We start from the raw sequence: 25624 nt of genomic DNA, 5'->3' as shown, positions 1-25624 counted from the left end.
GTCCTTTTGGGCAGCGGTTATGCCTGCAGCTCTGGCTACGTGAACCAATTCGGGGACGCGCCAGCGCCCAAACGCAGCTCGCCGGGCAGCGCACATGAAGTGACCTCACGAGTTTCTGACGAGCGTTGGAGGCAGACGGCTACATCACTTCTTTTGCCTCACACGGAGTAATGTCACCCTGATGTCCATTTTCTGCGCACCGCTCCGCGAGATATTCCGTCGGCGCGATAAATCCCAACAAATTGAAGTATACGTTCCACGCGTCGCAGGCCGCTCGTATTTCAGCCAATGTAATCTGTTGTGTAAAGGAAGCGAACTGTGTAATAATATTAGCACCAAAAATTTCTGTCAGTACCCCTTTAAGAGAAAGACGGTCAAAACGCGAAGCTTACTCCCATGCGACCTGACTCGAAGTCCAAAATCTAATCTAAATTTCTCCGACCGTGTCGGAATGGCGCATTTTCCTTCCGGCCACTGCAGTGCAAGGACGTATGGTCATGTGCTCCCAAGGGGCGGCATTTGCGGCGCAGCCTAGTCGCTGAAAAAGATTGACGTGAATGATAAGGAAGAGTACCAGATGATTTTGCCATCTCTGCCTCCCGGGCATATCGTTTTAAATATAGTTTTTCGTCATGGTGACGTGCGCACTCGAACTTTTCGAGTGGAAGCTTTCAGGGATACGCTGGCCAAGCCTGGTATGCTTTCCGAGGTAGTTGCCTCGGGGCATATCAGATAAACCACATCTGGGCGGTCACGTTTAACAGCCCCGAAGCGACGAAAAAGATGCTTGCGACCGGAGAACTGCAAGTGAAGGGACGATGCTGCCTGGTCATCGACCGGCACGACCAAGAGGTAAAATTGAAACTTCACTGGCTGTTAGACGGTGTTGCGGACGAAGACATTCGGGCGGTGTTTGCGGCATATATGGCAAAGTTAGTGAAGTCACCCGGGAACTCTGGCGCGTACAAGGTGTGCACGACAATGGTTACCACCACCGGCACCGTGCTCCTCAAGCTGAAATCCGGACTGAAGGTTGGCGACCTGCCCCACCAAATTCGAGTCGCAGGGGAACTGGCCCTCATCGTGGCCGCCGCCGTCCCATGCAGTGCCTGCGCTGCCACACCGCCGGCCACGTACGCAGAGACTGCCAGGTGCCGCGCTGATCCAGATGCCGGCGGTTCGGACACCGAGACGAGCAATGCGTCAAGACGTACGCGAATGTGACCGGGACCACGGAGCGAGAGAATTCGTCCGAGCTACTCATGGACACAGAAGAAGCGGAGGAATCAGCGAAAGGTGCGGAGGAGGATTCGACGGCGGAGGCATCGGCGGCTTCAGGGGGACCCAGCGGCCACGGTCCCAGGGACCAAGCCAACGGCCGGCAACCGACAGAGGCGTTTACACCTTTGCCTGTCCAACAGGCGGAAGGTGGTGTTGACGCCCCCTCTGTGGAAGTCACACTGGAGGCGACTGAACCATACGAGATGGAAACGAACGTCGCCTCTCGGGCTAGCAGCGTCAACGCGACCGCCAAGCGGCCCCACGACGAGGCTGGCCACAAGAAGGGGGTGGAAGAAGGTGGCACCGGAGAGCCGCCGCCAAAGGCGGCAGTCGCGCGGCGGTCGTCCTTGCGACTACGGTCGAAAGTTCAGGTCGACCACAAACCGCCGGATACAACGCCGGGACAACCACAACGTCCGGGAGGCCCGACAACGGACGGACACACCTAGCGACGTCGTGACGAGAGCGGTAAGCACCATGCTCCCGGCCCCCACCCCTCGCTTTTTTTTTAAATGCATACTGAAGCTCCGCTGACCTTTGCTACACTAAACGTTCGAGGGCTCTCAGCAAAAAGAAACAAAGTCAGGTGCACCGCCTACTTACTGAGGAGGATCTCGACGTGGTGGCATTGGAGGAAACAAACGTAGAACGAGAGGACGAGACTGGGAGCATGGTGCAGCGCTTCACGGCTAGGTATTTTGCGTGTGTCCGCCATGCTGTACGAAACTCTGCAAGCTGTGTGCTTTTTTCTGAAAAAGCATTCGGGCTTGGAGGTTGAAAGTGTTCGATCGTGTGTTTTCGGTCGTTTGGTTGGGTGTGATTTCGCGTTCAATAACGCCGAATGGCGTGTGATATGCCTGTATGCGCCGAACTGGAGAGAGGACAGAGATTTTCTTTCGCACTTTACGTCAATATCGCACTAACGAGAAGCAAATTATAATGACGGGAGATTTCAACTGTGTGTTATCCCCGCAAGACAAGACAAGCAGCAGTCTATACAAGTTCGCAAGTATCGACTTGCTGGCCCTACTTATCGACGAGTTTGGGTTGGTAGATGTGGCAGAATGCCTCGAGAGCGGTCGAAATGTGCGCTTCAACCACTTTAAGGGAACCAATCACGCGCGGCTTGACAGATTTTGTGTGTCACTCGAATTAATCCCCAAATGCCAATCGTATATAGTACATCCAGTATCGTTTTCAGATGCCTCGTTAAATGTAGCGTTGAGCCCAGAAAGCAAAAAGCGACCTTTTCTTGGGACATCTGGAAATTAAACGCTGAACTTTTAAAGGACGATATGTTCACCGACACAGTTAGGAAAAAAATTGAAGAAATAGAAAATGAGGATAATAAAATTGGAGAACAATGAGAATAATTTTAGGGAACAAAGTTAAAGCCATCGAAAGGTTCAGCTGCATAAGATACGAGAAAAAAATAAAAGAAGGGATGCTACGTCACACTCTACAAAGATTCACTTTAGAGTAAGGGAAAACACCAGGTGTGTTTAAAGATGACATACGCAAACTAAAACATCAACTTGAATTAATGGACGAAGAACGCTATCGCGGAGCGCTCGTTCGTGCGAGAGGCGAGCGATTGGGGGAAGCACCCACCGAACGTGCGCTTGGAATTTTAAAGGCACGTGTTCTGCGAAACACGATCGATAAAATTGAATGGGAAGGAAGCGCGTCAAGCCAAAAAGAGGAAATTCACCAGTTTTTCTTTGAATATTACCAACGGTTATTCGCGTATCGACCCTGCAATCTAAAAACTTTACAAAGGGAGTATCTTAGCTGCATGCCAATCCTTGAGGACGAAACAAAAGACAGTTTGGAACAACCCATATCTGTTGAAGAAGGGAAGGCTGCTTTAGATAATTTAAACCCTGGAAAGTCGCCCAGCCCAGACGGGCTAAGTGCGGCCTATCATAAGAATTTAAAAGCTTAGGTTTCACCTTTTTTACGGCAACGTTTAATAAGTCATTCCGAATGAAAACCCTTCCTCCGTCGCATGCATCATCGCACACAGTTTTGATACCAAAAACAGAGCAAGCAGAAAAATTAAAGTCTCACGTCATACTGACCAGTAGCGTTGACTAACGTAGACTACAAGGTCTTAATGAAGGTGCTTGCGCAAAGGCTGCAAACAGTTATCACAACCCTGGTTAGATCGCACCAGACGTGCGGCATCAAAGGACGCACCATCACAACGAACATACACACAGCGAGGTGTGTACTTGAGTGTTGTGACAGCACTGGATATGCCGTCGCACTTCTTCAACTTCACAAGGCATTTGATTGTGCCACACACAATATTCTGCTCTCTATTTTGGACCATGTCGAAGTGGGAGCCGTCATTAGAGACGGAGTGACCTTGGCGTACCACAAGTGTACGACGCGGTTAATTATAAACAAGTCATTGGGAGCGCCGATTAACGTGCAGCGTTCGGTACGCCAGGGCTGCCCACTCAGCCCATCGCTTTTTTGCATATACATTTAAATGTTGTGTTAAACGATTATAAAGAAGGATCAGATTCGAGGTTTACGTTTGCATACGTGTGGAGTGAAAAAGTGAAACTTCTGACCTCTGCAGACGATGTCGCGGTGTTTTGTCACAACAAGGAAAGTGTCGTTAAGTAGTCTAAATCCTGGAACGTTCTGGCGTTGTCACAGGAAGCCTGGTGAACTGGGGAAAGTGTGTTGGATTCTGGCACGGCGATTGGCCAACAAACGCAGAGATTTTCGCCAACATCAATTGGATTACGCATCCCGTCAAGTACTTGGGCACTCCACTGGAGTATTATAAAGACAGTGTGCCCTATTGGCGTGCGCAAGCTCAAGAGGTGCGCGAGAAGGCAACGCATGCAACGTTTTTCTTGCCAGAGAATTGTGGCATGTGATGCAAGTTCTACATTGTTTTTGAGTGGATGTGCAGAAACTTCATCGCGTGTTCGCGGTATTTTTTTGGGCCTCAATTTGGGATACAAGTAGCCAAAGAAACCTTTTCAGGTGCGTTCAAGTGGGTGGGCTAAGGCTGACCCACTTCTTCGGGCGACAGCTTGTTAGCGGGTTATTTTTTCGCAATGTACGCGATCCTTTTTTGAGGGCTGTCTGTCAGTTTCGACTCGGACGAGCTTTTCCCGATTTTTTTGTGACCAGCCGTCGCATGAGTGGTGGCCTCCACGGCTATCTAAAGTAAGTAGTCGACGCGGTGAGGTTACTGAGCGTGCGGTTTTCAAAGGGGTATTTTGAGTGCTGTTGCACTAACGAAATGGCATAATGATGTATGTAGCGTTATCCTCCCCGTTCCTATGTGTCGAGCCTATACGCTGGAGGCACTGAGCAAAACGTACTTAAACGTGTGAAGAAAATGCCAGTACTGCTAGGGGTGAAGTCTTTCTTCCTTAAACTTCACACCAACACACTAACCGCAAAGACATGGATGGCAGAAAAGGGTTTGTTTGTCCCATGGAGTACGGACTATACACTGTGTAAAACACCCGCAGCAGTATATTATGTTTTCCTACACTGTTGGCAAGGTGTCTTATTCTGGGACGTTCTTCAGAGGACTATGCGCAAAGAGCTCGCTCTGAGCCCACACTGAATTTATTACCTGGCAGTGGATGACGATGAAGGTATGCCATTGGACATAACGTTGTTGGGCCTCCAGAGTATTTGGCGAGCCCGCTCGGCTTATGTCTACAGCGATGTAGACGCTCGGTTGACGCGGGTATATTTCGGTGAATATATTTCAAGGTATATAGAAGAACAGAAATTGCATGAATGCGTGCCGGAATGGCTTTCAAGTGTCACGCCACTGGCAGCGTTAAAACCCTTTGAGTGACAACGCCAGCCCTTGTCGCGTTGGTAGCGTTTTTTTTTTTTTTTTTTGTCAGTTTGGTGTCATACATGTGTTGAACCCTGCATGTATTTTGGTTGTAAAGTGCAAGCCTGGCAATAAATTAAAAAAATTAGAATGGCGCAATCGGATAGAGGTTAGGTTCTTAAAGGGAGAGACGCAATTTCGTTTCTGGCCATCCAAAGTTTCTTTTTTCTTTTCTTAGGGCGCTTGATGTGCCGTTGTGGAAACTCATTGGGTAAGTTTTCTTTCCTGCAGTGAGTTTTGAGCGTAACGATAGACGACATCAGAGAGGCAGGGAAGCCTTAGCTTTAAAAACCCAACCAGAATGAACAAGCAAGCGTTACTATATACACATTTATTAAAGATAGACCATTCAATAAATTTTTTTTCTAGGGTGCTGAGTAATGAAAAAACGCACGGCCAGAGTTCGTGTACATGGCTTTAAATAGCGTCGGGGAACTAAAGCCCGGCGTGCGCGCAGGTTGCAGCAGGGGGCCAAATGAGTGCAGGCCTAGTCCTGGTTGCGCGGGGTCGTGTCCGGTGGCCGAGCTTCCGGGTAGTGCAGGAACGTCCATCTCTGGTTGTCCGCGCCGGTGCAGGGCACGGCGAACACAGCTTCCTGGTGGGTGGTGTTGGATTCAATGCACAGCCCCGACTCTCGGTGCCGGATGGGTCCGCCGCGCGTGTGGTCCCAGCGCTGGATACCGCGGGACACCCGATTTTCAGCGCAAGACCACATGATCACATTCGCCTGGACTTTGCCATTCACCGTTGACTGGGGGCCCACGTCCGCACATAGGTCCTCCTTGCGGAGCTCGTGTCCCCAAGTGTACGCCGCAAACTGCGTAGAAAAAAGGACCTCATTATACTAGTTTTACCTGTTCTGCGGGAGACTTCTTATTGGAGGAATCCCCACGCTAAAAATAAAAATCTTGTTTGCTACTTGGAACAGGGGCGCTCTGAACTTGCCTTCTGTGCCTAAAGCTATTGGCTACCAACACCACCTGCTGGTATACCTGCCTGGTTTGACTACCCAAAGTTTCTTTCATAATATACGGGAGCACTCCCTGGTGATTATTAACGATGGATCTTTAATTAGGCAGTCCAACAAAAAATGTATTTCGTAGAGTGTGCACGCAAAGTTTGTCTTCTCCATCTTCGAAAATGAACAATGGATGTCGAAATGTTAAATGTGGCTGGTTTTCCTCGACTACTTTTCGAACAGAGCCCCGAGCCCTTCCGCAGCAGGGTGCGCAATAAAATACGGAATATAAGTTCGCGGGCTCCAATTCTGCGTGTATTATGAGCGGTTATTTTACGAATTGGCATCGCGTATTCGTGGAGACGTTGACTTCCTTAGTTATACTGTGCGCAAAAGGGCACGTCGAAATCAAATGAGGGACCTCTTTTAAACAAACGGCGGCCCCAAGACATTAGATGCTCCAGTTTAAAAAGCGGTTACAAGAAAGTAGACACCTTTTTAGACAGATCTAAAAACGCGACTTGACTCTTTTTATTGCTTATTTTTTATTTTAACATCTTACTGTTTTCATTTCTTGCCCTTCTATCTGCACATTGGATTTTTATAATAAAAATTTGTATTTTTGAGTTTAGTTCTTTTCGTAATATTTTTTTCCCTGCTATATTTGTCCAATGTATACTCCAGGCATATTATTCGCAAACCGACAAATAAACCAACGCCAAAACGCGAAAAGTTCACCAATAACTGCTTCAATTTAGGAAACAATATATAAGAGAGTTCCTTCCCACCAGTTCTCATATGTACACTGAGTTTAAATCCCCTCATTATTTACTAACAAGACGAAACGGAACAATTTCAGCACATTTTTATGGTCCCTTGCCTGATTGTAGCCAATCTCGGTTTCCCGGTGGCACGGGTAGATTCCGAGAGGCTCCCTCTTGGTAAGGTCGTGGCCCATGGAGTCAATGCACATGCCCGTCGCCGGATTCCTCACCTGCAAACAATGCGGTGATTGCAGAGAGCACCGTTAGCGCCATGTTGATGTGGTTATTGCTATACGTCAACATCCGTCATCCTCTGCGTGGCCGTCCCTTGTAACCGGAAGCCTTGTGTGTCGTCGGGGTGCGCGGAGTACAAAAATTAGCAGTGGCTTGGCTCAGCTATGCCCGGATATACGTAGCGTGAGTTAAGGTTCAGCTGGTTATTCTTAGCTTTCTTGGTTGTCTAGGATTATCTTGATTATCATGCTTACTGCTGCTTCAGTGACACATACACGGTATACGCATTATGTGACACATCAAGCGGCCCCGGCGCAGCTTCGCCAATCGCCCCAGACAGAGCTAAGCTGGTTCCACAGGGGCACACCGGTGTTCCTGCGACGCACGAGCCATCGATTGCACACCCGGCCACCCCTCGCATGATCATCAAGTGGACCGGGCCGCCACGTGCCCCACTTGCGCACACTGCTCTCCAGGAGCCACACGAAACTGCTCAACCTCGACCAGTAAAGCTCACGCTACAAAAAGCCCGTGTGGCGGGTACCGAGGGCTACAGGGATTCATTACCTTGATCGGCGTGCCGCGTAGCACGCTTTCTTGTTTCCTTCTTCACTGCGTGGCAGGCGTTCAGAACGTAGCTGTGCGCCTGCTCTCAACGGAATTGGCCGTGGTTTGAGAGCGTCTCGAAGAGGGAGAAGCGTTCGGTCGAGCTTCAACTGGAGGGGAGGGCTGGGAGGAGGCCCTGTCCGGCTGCTCGGACCTAGAGTCTCAGCGGGCTCTCGTCCAGCGGGCACGGGCAGCGGCCTCGACCAATGGGATCCCGGACGGAGGAATACCACCCACGCTAGAGAGGCCTAACCGCCTCTCCCTCTCTTTAACTCTGTTTTATACATTAATAAAGTTTTTCCTCCTCCTCCTCCGAGTTCGAGCCACTCTAAGACCCCACTTACGCTTCGCGGGAACCGATTCAGAGTTCCGGCAATAGACCAATCTTCTACTTTCGGCTGGGCTTGTCCACTACTTCAGGGGAAATCCGCATCAGCAAAGCTCGGCCTCAGTAGCAACACAGCAGGCACGCGCCACATGCCACAGCGACGCGCCGAGAGAGAGAGAGAGAGAGAGAGAGAGAGAGAGGGAAACTTTTTAAATGCAGAGCATTTCAGTAACTCACGATGTCACCCGCGTTGACTTCCGTAGTCCGCACCGTCCCCTCCCTACTATATATATAAAAAAATACTATCCGGCGCCCGGTTGCGATCCCTCGACCCTGCGGGTGGAACGCAATGTACATGGTGCTCTACCCACTGCGCCACAAAGCCGACACAGAATGGGACGCTACGAACGCGCCTTATATCGTTGACTCATTCCAATTACTGCTGACGAGCGCTCTCTCGTCAGCAGTTGCCACAAGTGCAACAACATTAACGTAACGCAAATTACTTAACGTCGTGCGCCCCCGGAAATGCCCTGCATTTGATCGTGCCCCTCGCGAGGGGGATGTTTCACTGCGTCTTCTCTCGGTCGCGGGACCCGTGGCGCCATCTGGCGGAGGCGCGGCACAACTCGTAGCACTTTGAAAAGATGCGGCGCCAGCCAGCTGTGTGTGTGCGTGCCGCAGTTGTACAAATGGCGAGTGCATTGACTGTCCACAGAGCAAAGCATTCGTACAAGTAAGCCGTTGCAGTCAGTCAGTCATTTCGCGATCAGATTGATTAGAAGAGTGGCGACAAGTTTCTTTGCGAAAGCTCTGTCGGCTGCGGAGACCCCCCCGTGTTCGTGTTCATTCGCTCTTCTCCCGGGTTTGGTCTTCGTTTCGCTCGTCGAAACATTTACATTTTTTTGTAATCCGTTGGCTTTACTTCGAAAATATTTGTAATTCGTTGGCTTTACTTCGAAAATATTTATTTGGCAGCTAGAGCTTTGTGGGAGTGTAGTCTTCTTACAGGTAGCCATGTGCCGTCCTTGATGCTACCGCTCTCTCAACCAGCAGGAGCTGATCGCAAAAGAGGGAGCTGGACAGCACCGACATCGCTCCCAATCGTGCGTGGTCACCTGACCGAACATCCTTTCACGCCTAGGACTTGACATTGGCTGCACTGTTAATGCGAAAGGAAATTCGGAAAGGAGTGGCAAATTCGGAAAGGAAAAATTGGCTGCGTGCCTGCTTGTTCCGCAGCCGCTGTCGTCTAAAGACGACAGTATATTCTGCCACCCTTGCCATGTAACTCACTCTCTCCTGTTGACATCCCACCATTCACCCTCTCCCGACACTTCTGTCTCCTCCCATGATGAATGTCATCATAGTTTGTTCATATTTTGTGGCGTCGACAATGGTGTATTCAGAGCAGGGCCTTAAAACTAAATAAAGCCTGCTGACTAGGGCTGCTGCCATCCCACAGGGGCCCGTTTGATTATCTTGTTTATCGCCCAATTTACCTGAAAAAGTTCATTCACTCCGTAACCCGCGCAAAGAGCAGAACAGGGTGACCAAATCTCCGAGGACATCGACCGTCGGAACTCTGAAACGCGTGCCTGTGCCTTATATCCCAGGAACGAGCGAGGCCTTGGCTCACATTTTCAGAGGAGTAGGAGTGAACACCTCCCACAAGCCTTCGACAACTATAGGCCGCCTAATCCCCCGCCCCAAAGACCGGCCGACAATATACAAAACGCCCGGGGTCGTTTACCGCATTCCGTGCGCTGAGTGCAACGCCTCATACATCGGTGAAAGCAAAAACCTATCGTAGAGGATCAGGCAACACAAACGACGTACGGAAACAGAACAGAGAACGCAGCGGAGTCGCCGAACACTGTGAAGTGGCCGATCACAAAATTGACTTCTCGGGAACGGCCCTTCGAAAGGGAAACGAACTGCAGGAAGCAGCTTTTCCTTGAGTCGTGGCATATCCGACGAACCCCTGGGAACCTTAATCGGTCCCTTGGTACTTTCTCTTCGGTGTACACACACGGATTACGTGCCGCATCGGAGGGCTTTGCGCGAGGGCAGCAACAGTGAAAGACTAAGACGCAGCTGCAATGTGGCCCCAGTCACCCCTGAAGAAGAAGCCGAGCCGGCTTCGAAACGTCTGGTTTTGTCTATGTATTGGTTGCAGCATAATTAAATTTCAGTTTAGTAACTTCCCAATCAGACAGATCGGTAGATCAGCTTCAATTTCAGAGATGGCGCTGCAATACTGCGAAAGTTAATTTTAGGGGCCTTAGCTGAAGTGCCAGTGGTGTGCGCACGTTCCTTCTGGTCGGACTTCTACACCTGCCATATTTTTATTACGGTTCATACTAATCGTTTCCTGGAACATTAGCTATGACTGGACAACATGGTGACGTAAGTGACCGTGCTGCTTGTGTCAGTTGGTCAGTGTTGTTTGGGACAATTCCAGCGCGGCCAACTGCTGTGTTAGCGGTCAGCCCGCAAAATGCCGCACTACCTGTTTCGGGGTTTACGTGTTCGTCCGTAAATTTAATTGTTCACCCCACAATCTTTACTGCTATAAAAAGAATGTGCCCTCCACTTGAGCGCTAATATTTTATTCGAGAAGCTTATAATCCCTGTTCGAGAAGCTTATAATCCCTGCCTAATTTGCGTTTGCTTTTGTCGGCCTCAGCCAAACGCACAGCAGGTGTGATGACATCATAGGTTCTGTAGCGGGAAATGAGGTGTGTGGGTCGCATGGTCATTGCCTTTTTTCCTAATTATGTAGCTCATTTGACCGAAGTTTACGTTAAAACTGGTGTCATATGATTCGAACGAGGCAATCTTCCGAATGAACCAAACTGTGTTCTGCCTGCATGGCCCTTTAACTAGGTACCTACTAGCGTCGAAATTTCCCTGCCGCCCCACCGACGGCCGCCAGGGGCGTCAAGCCACACTTCGGGTGAAGGCTGTGGCGTGACGCCTCTGGCCGCCGTCGGCGGGGCGGCACGGCAAGTTCGACGCTAGTGTGCACGTAGCTTTATGTGTAGCGCCTCCTTCGTATAGAAGCATTAACATTTAAATACACTCACGTATCCGTAGGCGAACACCTTCTCGGTAGGGATGAACTTGTTTGGGTACACATTATCCAGGTACCACTTGAAGGACTTGCAGTTCAGCCTTTTCCGCAGTGCCTTCCGCTCAGAGACATCGCCGTGGGGTATGGTCTAGTTGAAGAGCGGATGAAGACATAATTCACCGCAACCATATGACAATAAAACTATGGTCTTTAAGGAATACCTCGAAAAATTTAATTTAAACGGCAATCACCAAGTCCATCCATAAATAAATTGTGGCTTTTTTGCGCCGCATAGACACGCAGAATGTTTCCGCGTAAAAAAAAAAGTATTTCTCTCTAGCTTTATATCTGTAGCATGGAAGACCGCTAATTTTGTAACTTTTTGCCGTTCTATGATGCCCAGCTGTAATTTAACTTTAGGTGAAATAGTTTTCTGGTTTTCTTGGTCAGCCCTTGAAAACGGACAAGTTTAAATCATGAACGCTAGCTTGAATCATCATCATCAACAACGTCATCATCATCATCATCGTCTTCGTCATCGTCATTACCCTACTCCGGTCAACTGCAGGACGAAGGCATCTCCCGTTGACCTCCAACCACTCCCGTCCTGGGTTGCTCGAGTCCACAGTATACCCCCGAATTTCTATATTTCATCTCTCCATCGGGTTTATCGCCTTCCCCTTCTTCTAGACCCATCTCTTGGTATCCACTATGCTGACCTAACTGTCTATCGGTTGTCGGTTCGTCTCGCTACATGGAGTTAACGATTCTGCGCGCCGCTACCATGTTCGCGCGTCGTGGAAGTTGCGGAGGGCTTTCGTGCTTTGTGGCGGAGCCTACCACTACGTGCGCATTCCGCGTGGGCGCCTCGCTGTCGGTGACTTAAGCCGTTGCAGCGAGAGCCAACGGTTCAAGTTAAAACTTGTACCGGCGGGGTGGATGCCGAAGCCGAGGTCTCTTCTCCCGCCCGTACCAGACTACTGCCGACCCCTCAGGAACTCGGAACGAGCGTTGTGTGTGCCTGTACTATGTTCGGGCCGTGTGCAAAAGCAGTAAGAGAACTGTTTTACCGTTAGCGCTTCGGGCACGAATACGGAATGCCTCTGAGCGCTGTCACTCTGTTACTCTGCTGTCACTCTGCTCGAGTCCTGCACTGTAACGTCACCCGGAAGGGTATTTTTTATGCATTTCTTCGGCTCACCTCTCGCCATGCAGTAAATAAGGTAAGTTGCCCTTCGGCATCTTGTCGTAGTCACCAAGGCAGCAACCTTTGCTGGCCGCTCACCCCCACGCTACCTTACAAGACGTACGCGACGGAGCCTGGTTCGGGTACGCCTTCCCAAATGTAACAATGGCCAGCCCCAGCCCATTTCTTTTTCTTTATTTGACCTATAATATCTTCTATTCTAGTTTGTTCTATGATCCAGGTTGCTCGTTTCCCGTCCCTAAGTGGTAAAGCCCAACCGCATGCACGAGTAACATCGGCGTGCGCGCGCAACGACGTACGCCGGCAACATCCGCAGCTGCCTTTACGCCGACCGACGACGTCGGAGAGGACGGGTAACCACATATCGCCGCTACGCACGCGCGGCCAATGCGCCGCGCAATGTGGCTGGACTACCCCGGACTCAGCGTTGTGGCGACCAGTTATACAACATTTTAACTGAAATAAAGCAAATAATTACTATTCTAAAGAAATTGAGGCATATTTAATATAGAAACAACTAAAACAGTCCTTGGGATATTGAAAAAATTAAAGCCGTTCCTCTCAATATGAAAGCTGTCGGAAGGGCAGAGCAGTGATTCGCCATAATGGGATGCAGCGCCATTATCCGCTCACTGCTGCCACCCAATGTATTTAAAATTTCCCGCCTTCGCAGTGCTCGCGCGTCCCCTGCCTGAAACTGCTCCAGCGGGAGTTCTGTTCTTTTTGTGTTTGCTTTATTTCGTACGCTGGTGGTGTTTCGCGTTATTTCGAACACGTAATTTTCTTATTGCGTGGCTTGAGCCTTTCTGCGGCATTTCGAACATGTTTTTTTTTTTTTTCTTGAGTGGCTGGAGCCTTTCTGCGTCATTTCGAACGTGCCATTTTTTTAATCATCTCTCCTGTTATGCCACTTGACTGCCAGATAACATCAGCGCCAGAGGTCGACATCAACACCGTGCGTCCGAAAGTTTACGTCGACGTCGATGTCTGCCTGTCTCTGACTTTGGCGTAACAAGCGCGTAGCAATGTATTCGGCGTGCGCCGGTGTACGCCAGTTCTTTGCGTGCTTACGCCGGTTTACGTCGTTGCGCGAGTATATCGATTTTACGCGTGCAAGGGGTTGGGCCTTTATTCCTAACATTATTAGTACCATGGCCACTTGACCCGACCTAAGTTTGCCTTCTAGTTGTTTAGTAAGGTTACGTTTCAGCTCTGTATATCATCATCCGCAGTATGCCCTGGTTGTACATTTTTCTTTTGAGTGACGTCGGTAACTTACTTTTCATTATTTTGGAGTGCTTGCCGGGTGCTCCCCAACACATGCCTATTTTGCGCCGCATTTCTCTCTCGTGGTTGGGGTCAGCACAAACCATCTGTCGGAGGTTCTTATACTCTTACTTCTTCTAGCGTTTCGTTTTCTAAGCTGAAGATGACGTTATTGGCCTGCTTATTAATCCTTACTTTGGATTTATTCATATTTATTGTTAGCCCCGTGACCATGCTTTCTGATTGTCGTTCCTCAAGCGTTGTTTGCAGGTGTTCTGCACTCTCACTCAGCAAGACTATATCGTCTGCGAACCTCAAATGGCTCAAGTATTCCTCGTTTACCCTTAGTACAATGTTTTCCAAGTCAAATAAGCTCTCTAAATACCCCCTCCAGACATGCTGGGAATAGTTTTGGCGACACGGTATCTCCTTCTCTTACTCCCTTTCCGATCGGAAATTTCTCGCTTCGCATATCCTGCCCGTGAATTCCTTATATATGTATTCTAGAAGTCTTATGTAGGTTCCTCTCCCGGACTTTTAGTCCTTTTAGCAAGGCTGCGTTCAGTACGGAATCAAACGCTTTCTCAAATGCTGTATTAACTTTATCCGTATTATTCTTTTTCAACAACGGGTGATTTTAAAACTGCTCCCGTTATGATTCGTTATCGATCCGTCGGATCCGCTATGATGTAATGGCATCTTAGCATTGATCAGTCTATATGTTCTTGAAGGAAACCAGTGCGAACTTAAACAAAGACAAAGGAAGTGGAACACAAGGACAACCGCTGTCCTTCTGTTCCACTTCCTTTGTCTTGGTTTAAGTTTGCACTAGTTTCACCGAAGAATATGTCTTTTGATCTAGCCCAGTTTGCAAACCTTCTACAGTCTATATGTGCCGCAAGTAACATTGTGTAGCTCTATTGAAGCTTGCCGTCATTTTAACGCACAGCAGCGAAGACAGTAGGTAGCAGGGTGTCCGTTTATCTGCCTTCATTTCATCTGGAATATGTTATGTAATGAGTCCCTAACAAGGCTCTAGTTCCCCAGCCAAGTCTCCTCGCAGAGGAACATATCCATCGACACTTATAGGCGTGCCGCCTACGAACAGAAGTTGAAACGCACCCTCATTTCCGGATGATTGGTGTAGACTAATTCTTTGTACTCGTCCATCCAGACCTCGGCGAGTCGGGCAGTGTTGATGGCGAATGTGTTCTTGTTGCTCGGGAACTTGAATGGGTGGAAGCCGCGGAAGATGTGACCCACGTGCGAGCACGGCGTTTGCACCATGCTGCCGCCGCACATCCAAGTCTGCAGCAAAGGAAAAGGGACCAGCCTTAACCGCCCGTTGGGATGAATGCGAACACGACAATTTAACGCCGTCCAGTTTTACAAAACATTCAGAAAGAAGGAATAATCGCGTGGTGCATAAGCATTGCGGCCAAAGCACGACTGTATAGGGAGAATTTCCACAAGAAGCGATTGCAAGAGAGGCGAAGTTGTAACACAGCTTTAGCTTGCGCCCCGCTGGTTATAACTTTTTAATACGTGAGCATCGCCCGATCATTACTTGGCTCACTTGAATACATACGTGCGACTAGTTACGAATCGGAGCTAGGCACCTGCAATAGAAATTTCCACTGGCTACGTCACTCCAACTTACCGCGGCAACGTTAGGGTTACCTCACCTCACATGCATAGGCCTAAACTCGGCGATTGGCTACGGATCTTAAGGAAAGCACCATAGGGCATGATGTTGAAGAAGATGGGAAAAAATGTGGTATGTCAAAACGGCTCCGAATTCTGCTTCATAGAGATGCGTGTGGACAATGGTTCAATATTTTTACCTTCTCCCACTAAGGCATATTAAACGCTCACTACACTCGTTTGGTCTCCAAGAGGCCGCAGTTTCTGTAAATATTGTTACGGAGCAGGCCCTCTTGGTGAAGCCGAAGCTACGAAGCGGCCTCTTCGTGTAGGGAATGTTGGAAAACACAGAGGAAGACGAAGACGGCAATTGGTACTGCACCCGGCATAGTTGACGCTGTCAGCGGCACTGTCTACGATTCAGTACCTTTTCCACGTTTGTATACATAACTATACAGCCATTCTACCGCACCTAGTTTGCCTCATCTCACGCGCTATTTATCAGATGCCCTTCACCTCCGCTTAACTTCATAGCCGTAAAGCTTACCCGAAAAGATATTTCCAGGTTCTCTCCACCCCAGCCTTCCATGGCGTCGTCGTAAGCCCCGATCTCGAAGAAGTATTCCCGGCTGACCGCAAACAGTCCGCCGGCCATGGTGGGTGAGCGCACGGGTTCGGTGGGGCTCTTGCGTGCTCCTCGCCACTCGTCTGGGAGGCTGATCCAGATGAAGTCGCCCTTCCAGTTGAACCCGCCGATGCTCGAGATGTCAGAGCCGAAGCCCGTGTACTCTAGCGATTTGTCCTCGATCGCGTCGATCATGGGGCACACCACGGTGGAGCGGTTCTTCCCTATTATGTCGACAATTGGTTCCAGCCTGGGCGGAAAAATAAAACGAGCAAAATCACAGCGTAATATTGCAAGAGTCCGTTTCACTGGTCTTTGAAATGCTGGCGTAAGTCCTCATTAACACTCTTTCTTTCTGTTGTTCAAAAAAGAGAAAATACTACATGGTAGCCTTTTTTGTGGGTAGATGCAATATATAAACCAAGAACTGCAACAACAGCACAATCACCGGCGTCCTCACGGCCTTCATCGTCACACCCATCACAAGTGGCCTGCAAGCTAAACTACTTCAATACTGAGGCGAACGTAAATAAAAAGGTTGTGTGCTGCCTTTAGGGGACAGTGAGTTGTAAACATTGCTGAATTATCTTAGCAGAAAATATCTAAAGTGCCTGGCCCGCGGTTTGAATAATTTTCAGCAGATACACGCGCGTTTCTAGGAGATACGTGTGTTCTACAAGCCGATGTGCTGGCGTCTTGCGATGACGACGACTGGCGAATTATAAGGGCTGAAATGAGCGAATCCCTTGCAGTTTAACCTACGCAAGCACAACAAAAAGCTGATGATCCATTGCACTCGGTGAGGGTGGATGACCAACGTAGTTTACCGTACGACACCGATGTTAGGGGAAAGGTATTGGCAAATTTTATTTTCCTTGGTAGTGGACGGCGGTCGATCATTGCCTAAGGCGAAACATCGATACATGAGCACACATTGCTTGTGACCCTACGGGCCTTGCAAACGGGGCTTATTTTGTCGAAGCGAAGAGACGTATAAGTTCAGGGTTTAAATCATCTTTTGTTAATGAACATGTTGCCTATTATTAACTAATTAACTCAAGATACACACGCAAACGATCGTACGTATAAGCCTTAGGTCGCAGTCATGTTTTGACCTGCGGGCGACTTTGGTAGTGACAGCGTGCAAACAGCACACACACTCGAAGTTGCGTTGACAACGCCTCGCGCTATACAACCCCTCGTGCTTGGAAGACACGTGGAGCCTCACAAGTTTTTTTTTTTTTTTTTTAAAGACGATAGTCTTTCTTGGACTACTTAAACCCAGAAATTTTGGTCTGTCTGTATGTCTGTTTGTCTGTCTGTCTGTTTGCCTGTATGTGACTGGATTCAGCCACCCGGCGAAAGTAATACAAGGTCTGTGCAGTAGTCTTATATAGTCACAGCTAAATCTACCCGTCTAAGTACGGTGCAATGTTCATACTTCCCAATATTGTTGAAGAAGAACAAAACATTACGCAAATATAAGACAACAAATTAATACAGCAGTGGTATTTGCAGTGGTACTTGATGAAAAATCATACATGCTTGATTTTTGCGAAATTAAATACTTCATCCACTGCAGAAAAAAAATTCACTCCACCGTCGCCTACTGTCGCCTGCGCCAATATAGCTTCCGGCGCCATTTTAAGAAATCAACCGGCAGCAGTTACGAAAGGTTCCACTAGATAGGTTCCACGTTCTGCTTGGAACGCACGTGGAGTAGGGCAACGTGGTTCTACAAACGCTGAAGTAGGGCGCCTCGATTCACACGCGTCCCCGCCGTACGGCAGCGTTGGCATCGAGACACCGCGCCTGGAGCACTGGAACGCAGTGAATTTAAAATGATTTAAGAAAACCTTTAGCGTCTTTACCTTGGGAGGAGCGCGACGCAAGAGAAACAACATAAGAGGTGAGCGGGAAAGCGAAGGGAGGCATTTACTTGGCAAAGGTCGATAAAGGCTATCGTCTTTTGTCGAAATTTGCTACGAAAAAAGCAGATACGCGGCCAATTTTTTCTTTTTTTTGCCAGACACGAATAATTGAAAAATACACGGAACCAAGCCACATGACCTTCGCCCAAAGGGACCCTGGAACACTTCTATCAACTTTTTTTGAAATCTTAAATGCTTGCAGAACGTAGTCACCCAACACACCCAGTACTTAGATTAGGGGACGCAAAGTACCTCAGCCAAAAATTACTGCTCTATGCCCATCAGATAAGTTGGAAACTCGCCCAAAAGTTTTTTTTTTTTCTCTTTCCCGGTCTTGACGTTGTTCGACGGCCCGAATTACGACACTGAGGCCATGTAGCGGCTGTTCGCCGGTTTTCCTTCAGTTGCAGCAATGAAAGTTTTTCGATAGCAACTTTAAAAATAAAGCCACAAAAACAAAGCAGAAACGGAAGGCGTATCTGGTGCGACGAGCAAATCACGCAGTGCCGCTTCGTGCTGGTGATAACTGTAGCTTTCGCAGTGCTTCCAGACCCGAAGGAAATAGCAAAAGCGTTTATCGAAAGTGTTCTTCATTTAACGACAACGATGGTTGAACAGCCATGGCCGGTCTGGACGCGTTCGTGAGCGATTGCGGACCGGCCGTGGTTCAGCTTTCTCACGAGGTATTCGTTCGCTGTCGTTGGAGTTGTAGGGGTTCCTGCAGAGTTCTCGAAAGACCAAGTTCTCGAAAGACCAGAGTTCTCGATCAGAAAGACCAAGAAAGCTGCGCATTAAAAGAAAAATGCTTCGACCGTGTCGGAGGGCACAGTCAGATAGACGTTGGCTTCATAGCGAGAGAAACCCAGGTTCTGGTCGAATCACGGGAAGCGTTTTTAAAGAGTAACATTTTTTTTTTCGCGGAGTACCCCCCCAGCCAGGACCGTATAACGCCCTACAGTTCCCCAAAAATGCTTATATGTATTGCGGAAGTTCAGCCTGAAATCGTTATAATAGCGTAAATATAGATAAATTGTCGACCAAAATTTAAAAAAACTAAAAAATAAAAAAATATATGTAGATTACGGAAAAGGGCGAAACGTGTAACGCCCTGTACTTCCACAATAATGCAGATTTCGCGAAAGTTCCACCTTTCATCGTTATAATCGCGTAAATGGAGTTCATTGGTCGAACTAAATTCTGAAACACTAAAAAAATAAGAAAAATATAAAACAACTGCGGAAAACAGCGAACCGTGTAACTCCCTGCATTTCCCCAATAATGCAGATTTCGTGAAAGTGAAATATAATCGTTATATAGCCTAAACGAAGGTAATTGGTCAAAAAATTTATTGAAAAAATAAAAGATAGGAATACTACAAAAATACAGACAATGGCAAACCGTACAACGCACTGCATTTCCCCAATAATGCAATTTCGCAGAAGTTCCACCTGTAATCGTTATATCTGCGTAAATGGAGAAAATTGGCCCGACAGGATTTAGAAAAACAAAAAATATAAAGAACTCACATTCAAGACAAGCGGTAGAAGAATGCTACGCATTAGTATACAGTTCTTTGAATTTCTGCAGAATTTTATTTTCTTTGGGCGCTTGATATGCCTTCGCTTATCACCATCATCGTTTTCTGAAACTCACTGTGTAAAGTTGGATTTCTTGCAGTGCGTTTTGTCGCAATATCGAGCGTCATCAGTGTGATACAGGAAGCTTCGCTTATCACATATTTCCACCATGAAATGGGTGGAAATAAATAGTATTTGCAATGTCACGTTCACATTTCGGACCAGCCTGACGTCAATGCCACACCTGGGTACGGATCAATGGATGGTACTTTCTCTTTCTGCGCCCTACAAATAAATGAAACTTCGAGAGTTCCTCCGACCGAGCGGCACAAGAACCAATTATGTCAATCAAACTGTAGCACTCACAATAAGAGTGAAAAATTCCTTCCAGTGACGCTTTCGCTGAAAACTTCACCCCTGCACGGTGCCGCAAATTATAATCTATGTAAGCTTGTGAACGGAGAAATTCAGAGTGAACGTCAGATATGTTTTCTGAACAAACCCTCTATTTCATTCCAGCTTGACCTTTACACGAATCTCCCATCTCATGGTATATCTTGTCATACACCAAGAAGCGCGGCGGCGTGTGCTTGCTTATTAGAAAGGAAATAAAAAACGATTTGTTCTATTGGGGAGTTGGCCAGACGGCGACCATTTAGAAAAGAAAAATCATCACCTTGGGTCCTCTGAGTGACGCAAGAAATTCAGAACGAAGCTCGCGATGCGGGTTCGCCTGAGGGTCAGCCAAAGGCGGCTTTAGATTAGTTCTCCATTCGTCTCTCGTTTTGGGGGATGCCGTACGTGTTACTCTGGGGCGGTATTCGCGTAATTCTGCTTTAAAAACGTGAGCACGAGGTCGCGGGTTCGATTCCCGGCTGCGGCGGCCGCTTTTCTGATGGAGGCGAAAAGCAAAAACGCCCGTGTGTTCGAGATTTCGGCGCACGTTAAAGATCCCCAGGTGGTCAAAATTAATCCGGAGCCCTCCACTACGGCGCGCCTCATCGCCTGCGTTGCGTCGGCGCGTTAAACCCCACAATCAATCAATCAATCTGTTTTGAAAACGTCTGTTTTGCGTCCCTTTAATCGTGACGTACTTCCGGTTAAGCAGAGGGCCTTTAATAATACCGTAACTGTCCTTGTAAAAGCATTTTAATGAACTGAAACCATGTAAAACTATCTTTTATGTATTTATTTGGACGTGTTATGAAAATGTAATCGCGATTAGATTTTTTCGAACGAAGTTTTAACCTTTTAACCGGAAGGGGACGAACGTCCAAAGCGAGCTGTTTCCTGTGACAGTAAAGTGTAAACAATGCCACGGCCACCCAGTTTTTTGTTTTTTTTTTGCACTTGGTCCTCGTTTTGAGGTCGGTGAATGACTGTGACCGTTACGTATTTCGGCATGGACGCACTTTTGGTATGCTGACGCGAACTTTTCCAAGAACCTCGAATGGTGCGTTACGCCGTTGACATTTTCGTTATGATCTACAAAAAAAAAAAAGGTGAGTGGTGAGAATTTTTGTTTCTTGACGACATACCTGTAGCGCGTGAAGCCTACCAACGTCAAGCTTGTACGTATAATCGTTAAGCACCGATAAACAGTTCTGAATTTTACGCCCAGTGCTCGTGTAATTGTGGTCGTCTGCTCGACAGCTATCGATGTCGCAGATGATCGGTTATTTCACTGCGTGATGGCGACGGAGTGGATACACCGGCTCACGGAGGAAGCTGCGACAGCGATATTGCTTCTTCACTAGCGATCGCTGAATGGAAGCCATCGGTAGCGATGAAACAAAGGGCGCATATCACTTCGTCCTCGACACTGAGACCGCGCTGCAGACGGCGAAGTTCGTCCTAGAGCTCGAAGCAAAGACATCGCACAGCCCCCTTCGAGAGGCTGAAATGCTTCTGCGGGTACTTCGAGTGCGTCTAAATTACTTCTCTCCCACCTGTTCCGCCGGCGAGCCAACAACAAGGCGATAACCGGAAAATTCATGATTGACCTTCGTTTTTTTCAAATTCAAATCGTCTGCTCCGAGAAGCCACGAACCGTGCTTGCGTTACGTCACATCTGGTTGTTCGCTTTTAGCCAATCGGGACTGCCTCAAAACGGACACTTTTTAAGCGGACACAAAAGGGCCAAAACACAAGAATACCGCCCCTGGAGTGGATACTGACAGTGACAAAGTACCTAGTCCGCCATTCCGCGAACCGCCCTGTGCGCTTTGTTTTGTACAGCCCAGGTGGCACTGCCGTCCCTAGGCTGTGATTTTTCAAAACATGGCCACCGGCTCTTCCCCGAACTATGGTGCCTAGAAATATACCCGAACAAATCGCTTTTATTGGCAGGCGCTCACTGCTCACCCACTCCGCCGATCTACAGATGCCTCCCCTTTAAGCCGCTTTGAGCGTCCTAAGTTGGCGCATAAAAAGTGCTGTGAGTAGACCATGTCCCTTCCCTGTCTCACGTATTGCTTCCCTGTTTCTTCGGCTGCCCATAAACACGCACCGGAATCCAACCGTCGCAGCTTTCGGTGAGTGTGAGTACCGAAGCGAACCGAAGCGAAAACCGGGAGGGGCTGCAGTCTCACCAGCCATTGGTGGCCTCGCAGTGGGCGTCGAGGAAGATGATGACGTCCCCAGAGGCCGCCTTGGCTCCTGTGAACCGGGCTCGGATCAGGCCTCCGCGAACCGGAAGCACGATGAGCTTCACGAAGCCCGGCCGGAAGTGCCTCCGCAGAAAGCGCTCCATGCGACCGCCGGCCATCTCGTCTGTTTTTAATCAACCAGAAAACGTCGCTGAACTTGTGTATAAAGCTACGTGGAGATATTCTGTCAGATATGTCACGCCCACAGAAAGCGAATTTAATTGAACAGGTACTTTTAATCTCAACTGCACCCTATACCTTGAAAAAAAAGTTATAATTGGTGCTCTTGTATGACAGATGTTTAAGATCTTGGGATAATTTATACTTGGGGACGGTGGTGTCTCTTATAAATAGGCAATAAATTAAATTCTACCTAATTAAGAACTACATTCATTTAAGTGTCAGGGGTGGCAAACAAAACCCAAACAAAATGCGGCTTGATATCGACCTGGCACCCTTACATAGCAAATAACTGTATCATACACTGGTAAATATAGCAATAACGTATCGAAGAAAGAAGCTCAGCACACCGAAAAAAACTAAACCAGCAGTAGAACAGAAAGACCTTCAAAATGAAATCAGAAAATTGCCTGGTGACAAATAAAGCCGTAATTCCATTCCTCCCTCCACATCATTATCTGGCTCTCACTGCGTCTTCAGAACAGCCTAAAGCCCTTTATAATACTAACGTCCACGACACGGGCAAAGAAAAAACTTCCACTGTGCACTTGCGCCTCTTGAATGCTGTGAGTTCGAAAGCGTTATGGGTTCCCCTCTCTATTCTTTTCAAAGCGTTCTTTGCTGCTAAATCCTAGTTGCACCTAATTCTTCACTCATCTTCCTTCATTTTTTGACTCCCGTCGCTGCCTTAAATTCACTTCGGGAGCAGTGCCTTTGATGGCGTATTTGCGTGGTCACCTACATTTTGCCGGTACAAAGACTAGAGATACATGCAACGTTGAAGCGTTTCCCATCATGAGACATGGTGCGAATAACTTAGGCAGACAGACCGGCCACACTTCACGCCACTACATACCCACAGTCAGCGTTCATCGGTGCTGAAGTGCACGCGCCCTCCACACCCTCCACCCCTTTGGCTGCACTATGTGACGCCCCCATCGACGCACAAACCGAGGACACCTTTGCTCATTCAGATATGTGGAAAAGCTGTAGCGTACGGGTAGCGTGTTCTAATCACTCCCCGAAGACCCGGGTTCGATTCCCATGCAGACAAAAACGCAGAAAAGTTTCTTTTAAAAGCCAATAATGTACCTTTTTTCGCAGAAAGTGCGTGAGACATTTTATGCGAATCTGAACTATTTTGACGTGTTTGCGATTTTCGCGGGCAGGCCAAATTTGGTGCCAACCGAGATAAACCACACTAGGACTATACAATGTTGTACTTAACCCTTTGATTCCCAAAACTTCCATATTTCGCTTAAGCGTGTCAGCAGTTTTTTTATGATCTAAAAGGACTTCCGACATCTCAAATATGAAGTCACAAAAAAATTGGTTCATTAAAACGGACACTAGGACGCACTGGGCACTGGCTCCACATATATATGACTTGACCAAGAGAGCTACCTTGATCACCATGATTTATGGTTCAAGTGAAGACGATAACGTAAAGTATGTATTGCTATCAGTTGTAATATTAACAAATTGCACAATTTCTATTGCCTGTCACTAGCCCATTGAGTCACCTGGGCACAATGCGAGTTGACAGGCGTAAGCAACGTTTTTTTTAGCACATGAAAGTACGTACTTCCCTCACTTTTTTAATTTTTGAGGGTCCGGGATCCTTTGTCTGTCGATAGAGGATGTTAAATGTCGAAAACACCACAAAGCGCGAGAAAAAAAATATTGTTTGTGTGGTTGGTCCTGAGAAACACTGGGCATCAAAGGGTTAAAATGATTTGCGGTTGCAAGGTACATACAAATGTACGGCGGTCAATGTTTTGTCAGCCGCAATGTAATCGTCGCATATCAAGGACTAGAACAGTAGCTTAATCACCAATACTTCAGTAGAACCACCCGTGCAGGCGCACCTGGCTTTTGTCTTTCTGACAGAAGCCAGGAATCGTGCACTTGGTCTGCGATAAGGCCGCACGTTTAAATCCGAACACACCTTCCTGTTCTGCAATGCTGTATTGTCTGGAATCGCACATTGTTTTAGTATTCTGCACACATATCTCTGTACTGCCTCTTAGCGAATACCGCAGGACTTTTCCTGTAGTCTGTCGGACTGTCCTATTTAAAGCAATATTGTGTCCGATTCCAGTACCACATGTAGTCTAATGTAAGGGACTCACCTATCTGGCTGTGGTCGTCGACGAGAATTATTTCCCTCAGGAGGCGACGCGGGGACCGGTTTATCACGCTGTACATGGTTCTCAGGACTACAGAGAATATTTCGTCGCAGTATATGATTACCACGGATGCCGTGGGAAGCTTCTCGACATCGTACGCCACCTTTTGGCAACTGCGCAAAAATTGAAGGGGAGGGATCAGTGTTTCATAGTAACAATGCACGTAGTGCAATAGGAAACAAGGACGGAACAGTAAAATGTATGGATAGTTGTTTCTAATGGCAAGCGTACAGTTAACCATGCATGGCCAGGCATTCCCCCCCCCCCCCCTCCCCCCGAGGCATAGAAGTTGCAAAAGGAGATTTGAGCGCGGACAAGCATCATGCTTTTATCGTCCTCATTCGCATTCAAAAATGGTAAAATACCCCTATGTTTTGTTACTCGGTTGTGTTTCCCACCATACGAAATGGACAAATTTCCTAGAAAAGAAAGCTGGGGCACCTCCGCTCTTCTTCTGAGTCATGAATACGAAAGCATTTATGCCCAACTGAACCATCTCTGTGCTATTTCTAGTATTTCTCAGCCAGGAATTCCGGCTGTATCGCCGACGTGCGAGGTCTGTGGGAGGCGTGCTTGATTGCTAACTGAACACCGTACTCACACGCACTACCGCACTGTCAGCTTTCTTAGTGCGTCGCCTAGGAACGAGGTCCAAATTCGTACTAAGATAGTGGTATGGAAGGCTTCGCAGTCACGTGGGAGCCATTCTCGGCTGCGCACATCGACGCCCACGGCCACGCTGTCAAACCAGCCACGCTCCAAATAATCCAATTGAGTATCGGGCTTTTCAGATACCAGCATATTGGTGGTGTACCTCCAGGGGGCCGTTATCGCGTTATAACAGGCGACACCATTTTGAATAAACCTTTTCTTGGGTTTCCCCTTCAACGAGCGTGCGTCGTCTCTCTGCACTGCCCTTCGTGGCCGTCGCCGTCGCGACACTACACTATATTCACAGACTTAGTGATGCGAAAGCACTACATTGCCCATTGAGGGAAAACGACGAATTTGGCGCTGGCGGCAGTGTCTGAAGGCTCAAGGCGTCTACCTCCTTCGAAAGTTCATTGCACGAGGTTTGTTCCATGTCATGCATTGTGCGCATCTGTCCGCCCTTGGTCTCAAACAGGTGCGCAGTTCAGATCTGTGTATATGGCCATCAACTAGCCCAACATGGTGTCCTACACGGACGGCGCTGCGTGGCAGCAGCTCGACATACGAGGAGCCATG

The 25624-nt window shown here is 48.1% G+C and overlaps 1 protein-coding gene across 2 annotated transcripts in view; it reads right to left on the bottom strand.

Moving 5' to 3' along the window:
- Positions 1-5489: 5489 nt before the first annotated feature.
- The window catches only part of LOC144170664 (polypeptide N-acetylgalactosaminyltransferase 1-like), a 35819-nt gene continuing 15684 nt past the window's right edge, over positions 5490-25624 (bottom strand). The window contains exons 2-8 of one of the 2 annotated variants that reach the window (XM_077700594.1): positions 24341-24510; positions 21972-22152; positions 15795-16122; positions 14726-14911; positions 11144-11278; positions 7003-7116; positions 5490-5981 (exon numbers count right to left, since the gene is read on the bottom strand). In XM_077700594.1, the coding sequence (XP_077556720.1) occupies positions 5652-5981; positions 7003-7116; positions 11144-11278; positions 14726-14911; positions 15795-16122; positions 21972-22152; positions 24341-24510 (1444 nt within the window). In that variant the 3' untranslated portion in view covers positions 5490-5651. Of the gene's footprint in view, positions 7117-11143; positions 11279-14725; positions 14912-15794; positions 16123-21971; positions 22153-24340; positions 24511-25624 lie in introns of both variants that reach the window. The other variant, XM_077700593.1, reaches the window with a different exon arrangement.

The sequence above is a fragment of the Haemaphysalis longicornis genome, unplaced genomic scaffold, assembly GCF_048455015.1.
Source record: "Haemaphysalis longicornis isolate Haplotype H1 unplaced genomic scaffold, Haemaphysalis longicornis Haplotype H1 scaffold_2, whole genome shotgun sequence".
Taxonomy (NCBI): domain Eukaryota; kingdom Metazoa; phylum Arthropoda; class Arachnida; order Ixodida; family Ixodidae; genus Haemaphysalis; species Haemaphysalis longicornis.
This window is presented reverse-complemented; position numbering and strand designations above follow the sequence as displayed.